Source organism: Formica exsecta, unplaced genomic scaffold (assembly GCF_003651465.1).
Source record: "Formica exsecta isolate Colony F162 unplaced genomic scaffold, ASM365146v1 scaffold1455, whole genome shotgun sequence".
NCBI lineage: Eukaryota > Metazoa > Arthropoda > Insecta > Hymenoptera > Formicidae > Formica > Formica exsecta.
This window is the reverse complement of record NW_021848784.1, coordinates 4953-11783: the sequence shown is the minus strand read 5'-3', so window position 1 is coordinate 11783 and position 6831 is coordinate 4953. Positions and strand designations below refer to the sequence as shown.

General features: G+C 26.3%; 2 protein-coding genes across 2 annotated transcripts in view; both read right to left on the bottom strand.

The window, feature by feature from the left end:
• Positions 1 to 2578: 2578 nt before the first annotated feature.
• On the bottom strand, positions 2579 to 5940 carry LOC115246290 (glutamyl aminopeptidase-like; the record flags this gene model as incomplete). Its single annotated transcript, XM_029825007.1, has 6 exons — positions 2579 to 2925; positions 3581 to 3662; positions 3863 to 4016; positions 4386 to 4584; positions 5175 to 5648; positions 5876 to 5940. Coding segments are annotated over 6 exons (1050 nt in total), but the record flags the coding sequence as incomplete, so codon positions are not given.
• Positions 5941 to 5945: 5 nt separating this feature from the next.
• LOC115246289 overlaps positions 5946 to 6831 on the bottom strand; it is a 5838-nt gene continuing 4952 nt past the window's right edge. Inside the window, exon 5 of the transcript XR_003885643.1 lies at positions 5946 to 6476. The gene's annotated coding sequence lies outside the window, so the exon portion shown is untranslated. The remainder of the gene's footprint in view (positions 6477 to 6831) is intronic.

Genomic DNA, 6831 nt, shown 5'->3' with positions numbered 1-6831 from the left:
ATCATTTCGAAAACCTGGGATTGCGACAAGTTGCAGTTTCGGAACCTTCACTTTCTTCAGAAGTTTAAACCATTCAAATTTCAACTTCATTATGATTTTGTTTGAAACTCTTTCCGCAAATTGTACATGCTCTAAGTTTGGATTGCGCCAGAAATAATCCTTATTTGTGCCATTATTGGGATAGAAATGCATCGATGAAATCATAACCATCACGAGATGAGCAGATATAGAAGGAGTGGTGTCGAAGTATGTCCATTGCATACATATTTCTGTATTATTTAATTTATGTTTGTATATTTTCTCTTGTCGTATCGGCATATTTGAGAAAACTGAATAATTGCAGTGATGCTTTATGGAAACGTCGAAAGTGGCTCTTATTGGCTTGTCCCAATATGGGAACAATCGTTGGGCCTCAATCGTCGGGAAATTTGTTTCGTTCCATCTACGATATTTTAAAGTTATTAATTCGAATGACTATCAATGTTTAATTATTTATCGATATAGAATCATCTAACATATATATCAATGATATGTTAAAAAGTATTATACCATATATATACTGTTTTAATGACTGTTTTAATGAGGTAATAGAACAAACATGTCTTGTAAAAAGCAGTAATAAATAACATTTAATAACACTGTGCTTTTAATATATTAACATTTACTTACTTTTCATTTCCTGATTTTTGATACCGTAATACTATTAATTGCGTTCTATATATTTTCTATGTATCCTTAAAAAAAGAGATGCATAATATTCTGTTTTTAGCGACTTACCTTGTATATTAAAAATCAATGCCTATTATAATACAGTTCTTTTTTTTTTACAATTAAAAGAATTAATTACAATTGTTTCACGAGCGTTAATATTGTTACACCTTAGCCACTCATATATTTAGACTATCGTAATCTTTCCGTTTCGAGAAGTAATCGAGAACTAAAAATGTCGATGTTACACATCATAACAAAATAAGGCAAAATATATAAGGCTGTCTTAGAATATCGATGTAATAGATATCATAATAAATATGTTAGGTCAAGTCCTACAAAATTTAGGATGGAATAAAATCTATATCTGTATTTTAAGAATCATTAATATGTTTCTGTTAATTTTTAAATATTTTTATTTTGTTGTTAATTTCATATGTACTTTTCAATAACTAATAAAATAATATTCCAGTTTGTACATAAACATTTGTATCCATATATGTATACAATTATTATTACTCATTGATTTTTAATTGTAATTAATTAATCAACTTTAACCTTTTCTGATTTTAAAAATTATAGATATATCTGCTATGCTTTTCGATTTCAGAGAATCGTATTTCTATTTTCCTTTCAATACACCATTTCCAATATTCCAGAAGATTTTTATACGCTCTAAAATTTTCTTGAGCAATTGCCTAAATCAATATATTTTAGCATTAAGAAATAATAATGTTATCTCATCTTAAAAGGCTGTCACAACATATGTTATTGTTTTTAATATATAATTAGAGAACAAAATATTATATATAACATGCAGAAGATGTAAGCTTACAGTTAAAAATAAAACATTAAGATATAAATAAGTATAATATGTATGTAACATGACATATTTACCTCGTGAGATCTGTTTCCTTTGCAAAAATTTTCAGTAGCGCGAACAAACGCGGCCTTTTCTATAATATTTGTCGTGGTATGTCTGATCTAAAATAAATTATTTCGATTTATTGTCAATAAGTAGTAATTTAATTTAATACTATAATAATGTGGCGCTACATTATTCTTTCTCCTCTCCAGCATGATTGATATAATATATATTATTATTCTTCAAATTTTGCTCTATTAATAAAATCTATAATTATCTACCTTGATATTATTGACTCTTGTACTTGTAAACGGAAAGATGCAGGACATATATTCAAAAGCTTTGATCATAGGATACCATACTATGTAATTTGTCTCTTGCGCAAGATAGCTCGACAAATTCCAGAATATGGAAGGATCGAGTTGTTGTATTATCATAAAATGAAATGCATCGGCGATGATTTTAGCACGATTGAGAACATGTACTTTCGTATATTCTCCAGAGTTCAAATATTTTGCAATTCTTTGCCAGTTTTCAGGATCGTAATTAACACGATAGTATCCTGTAGCAAATAATTTTTATATATTATGAAATCATCATCTAATATGGAATTTATTAAGAAATATTATGATTATAAATTTAAAATTCTGTTATATTTTTCGGAAGACTTATCGAGAAATGTTTCTCGAATATATACATTTTTTTTTAAATAATTGTGAATATTAAGAGGAAAAATGTAAATTGTGATATCAATTATATTACACAGACATTTTATAAATTATAACATTTTAGATCGACAGTTTGTGATTTTGTGCAATTAAACTATGTAAGGATTTGCAAAACAATTTACATTCATATCGACATAATACATACACATAAATAATAATTTTTACAGTAGAATCTAACTTTTTTTCTCTTAATATATATTGTAAAACTATTAAATTATAATTTAATAACGTTAAACTAAAGTAAAAATATAAGAACAAAAAATGATTAAAACTCCAACGATATTGAACGCGTATATTTGACAACATTTAATTATTGTATATTGTCAAATGCATTTGATAACATACAATATAAGCAAATACAAATATATAAAAGACAAATTAGAGCCAGACGCGGATTTAAGTCGTGAATAATCTATTCGACTTAATCAAAATTAACGAAAAATGAACGTTTCGATATTTAAGATCATTTCCAGCATTATTTGGGGGATATATGATTAATAATATATTGATGTGTTTAATTTTGTATATAGACTTGTGTGTGTTGTCTGTCACCAACGACTCTTATGATGCGAGTGAAGCACATCAGATTCGCTATCAATGTGGAGAGGCTGTTCATTTCTACCGCTATAAATTTTGATTAGTTTTATTTATCGTTGTAATGCGCTAAAATTTTGATTAATAATGCTAATGACGATCATGGATCGAAATATTTATGTATCATTAAATGAAACAGATTATTTACGAAGTAAATATTAGTATTTATTGATATAAAAATGTAAAAGATAAGTAAACGTGTGAATAATTAGAATATTCCGATTATATTATCATATATATAAACAAAAAAAAAAAAAAAAAACAAAAAAATGAAAGAAAGAGTATTGCAAGGAATTATAAAAGAAAAAATAGAAAACAAAATAGATGTAATATAAATTTGCCAATTGTAATATAAGGCAAAATAAAAAAAATTTGGAATTTGTTTTTCTTAGATGAGGCCGAAAATAAAGAATATAGATAAACAATATATTAAGATCTATTATGTGATAAATATTAAAAGATAATGACACATGTAAGACGAGGCAAGATAATACAGTAGAAGAGAGATAGTAAGGTAGAGAAACGAAATAGAAATTTTATTGTTTTATAAGAAAAGAGAATAAAAGTTTAAGAACAAAAAAAGAAATCTAAGTTGTTTATATTAATCAATAAAAGAAGATCATCAATCAGATAAAAAAAAGTAATTTGGCAAAGGTTTTACACACATATATAATATATTACTCACCGCATATTTAAATATCGGTAGACAACTTTCCAAAACACTTCCTTAGTAACCAAATATTGCATCATGTACAATATTAAAGGTGCTACAATTCATATCATATGTAAGAGTAACTTACGTACATGGTTTAAATAGACAAACAATTACAAATGTATATAAATTACAATGTCTATAAATTTATAATTTAATAGTTATATTATTTTTATATTATTAATTTTTTTTTCTTATAACTTCTACATTTCAAAATTTATAAACAATTGTTTAATTATATTTACTGATTTTTACCTTTAATGTAACGGGAATAAGAGGCAAGTGAATTAATTTCAAGACTGCTGGCACCTGATAGAAGAGACTGCGTAAGATTATAATCATCCAACTGAAGAGATTCATATTGAGCCTGAACTATGAATAAATCTAACATCTTCGAACTTTTGTAATGCTAAAGAGAAAAGTTTTAATATTTTAATGATTAAGTAAATATTTATCTAGTCAAAGGAAATGTACACATTAATAAGATGCATTAATACTCCTTGATTACCGAAATTATAATATATAAATTATAATTTCAACATGAGTTATTTTTAAATCAAGTTTTTATTTTTACTGCAAAATTTATAACAATTTAATAGTACCGAACAATCAGCACATAGTAATTCCTTAAGATGTGAAAGGGTTTATAACAAGCAGCTTGTACATTTTTAATATTATAAATATATAGTTCGAGAACTTTATATTGTTATGATATCTAGCATTTCATTTAATTGCGTAAATTCAGCATTAAAAATATACATTAAGAATACATAATAACCTCGAGAGCATTAACGGCATTCACAACGTCTATTCCGAACAATGTTGTAAGACCATCACTTAACCACAAATCAGACCCCCAAGGTAGATTAATTAAATTACCGAACCATTGATATGTTATTCCACGCGCTATCAATTGTGCCACTTCAATTTTATGCGCAACAGAATGTAGATTTTCATTGTAAATAACACTTGTTTCTCTAAAAAAACATAAGAATCAAATTTATAAAACTTAAACAATAAACATAAAATTGCATATAAAGAATGTTTTTTCTAATTGCAGCACTTAGAATATCTCCGCTATTTTTAGAGATACGAAAATATTGATCTTGAAATTTCCGACGCGCCTCCTTTAAAAAATTATTATTAGCATATTATGGTCCTCTTGATACAGTGCTACTTTCATAATCACAATATTTTAGTATTTCTAAAAATAGTGGACATATTCTTGTAAATGCTATCGTTAGAGGCAACATCCTATATAATAATAATCTTAATGTTTCTCCTGAAAAGCGTAAAAAAGCAACGTTTTCTGAACTTAATAAATGATAAATGACGACGTAAGAGTTATTATAGAAACTAATTATGCAATGTGATGTACGATATATGTTTTATACATATATATATATTCTATTTAGAATTGCATATAGTTTCATGTTAAAATATAAAATAATTTCTCAGTAAATAACCATATACTAAATTTAGAATATGTATTGGTGTACTTATTCTAATTTTGATTAAAAAAATTGTTTTTCGATGGATTAATATTTGTTTCAAATTTTTCTATTACCTTATTGCGACGAAACCGAAGTTCATATTAATATCATTTCGAAAACCTGGGATTGCGACAAGTTGCAGTTTCGGAACTTTCATCTTCTTAAGAGGTTTAAACCATTCAAATTTCAACTTCATTATGATTTTATTTGAAACTCTTTCCGCAAATTGTACATGCTCTGAGTCTGGATTGCGCCAGAAGTAATCCTTATCTATGCCATTATTGGGATAGAAATGCATCGATGAAATCATAACCATCACGAGATGAGCAGGAATAGAAGGAGTGGTGTCGAAGTATGTCCATTGCATACATGTTTCTGTATTATTTAATTTATGTTTGTATATTTTCTCTTGTCGTATCGGCATATTTGAGAAAACTGAATAATTGCAGTGATGTTTTATGGAAACGTTGAACGTGGCTCTTATTGGCTTGTCCCAATATGGGAACAATCGTTGGGCCTCAATCGTCGGGAAATTTGTTTCGTTCCATCTACGATATTTTAAAGTTATTAATTCGAATAACTATCAATGTTTAATTATTTATCGATATAGAATCAAGTAACATATATATCAATGATATGTTAAAAAGTATTATACCATATATATACTGTTTTAATGACTGTTTTAATGAGGTAATAGAACAAACATGTCTTGTAAAAAGCAGTAATAAATAACATTTAATAACACTGTGCTTTTAATATATTAACATTTACTTACTTTTCATTTCCTGATTTTTTTATATATGTAGTCTTTAAGATAATATTATCGTCTTCTGTGGTATTAATTGCATTAAGAAATCTTATTTTTAATGTATAATTTTTAGGTAATAACTCATTTTCGAAATAAAGAACACAAATTTGCGTTACATTATCATATTCGATTTTTTTCGTTACATGATATTTTTCTTCTTCTGGTTTAAAATTAATAACGTCTTTTTCCATCAATTCTGTTGATAAATGGCGAATTGAATTCGATGAATTTAAACTTATTTTTATAGTTGGATGAAAAATATGAATAGTGACATTGATTTCGCCATAGAAGACAACTCTGCCACTTGCTTGATGCTCTTTTATATATGTATTAAAGGTTTGATATAAAAAGGTCATATATTCGTCATAGATTTTATCGTCTTCTTTGAAATATGGTACTAATATGACGTTGTAATGCATTGGTATTACATCCAAAATGTTATTATATGTAATCGATGTATCGATAATATCTTCTGTATTTTCATCGGCAGAAAGTGTTGTCGCAATGATAAATGTGAGACCGCCATAAAGTAACAGTCTTAGAAACGCCATATCACTTATTTAGGTACCTAAAATAACTTTCTTTGTTGAAAAAGAAACAAATATAAAGCCCACTTTACACGATCTATAATTTGCAACAGAATTCAAGACAGAATTCTATTTATAATTTTATATATCAAATTATGAATATAATTATAGATAAGAAAACATTTTTGTATTACACAAACCATAATTTGATCTTAAATTATGTATAGAATATTCGATTGTTTCTTTCTTTGACATATGGTTGGATTATTAAAAAATACGACATAGTTATTAAGAAATACATATAAATATAATAAAAGTATAAAACATATAGCATGATGAAATAAATAAATTACTATCAGTAATTTACTACAGTTGTTGGAAATAAAATTTAAGAAA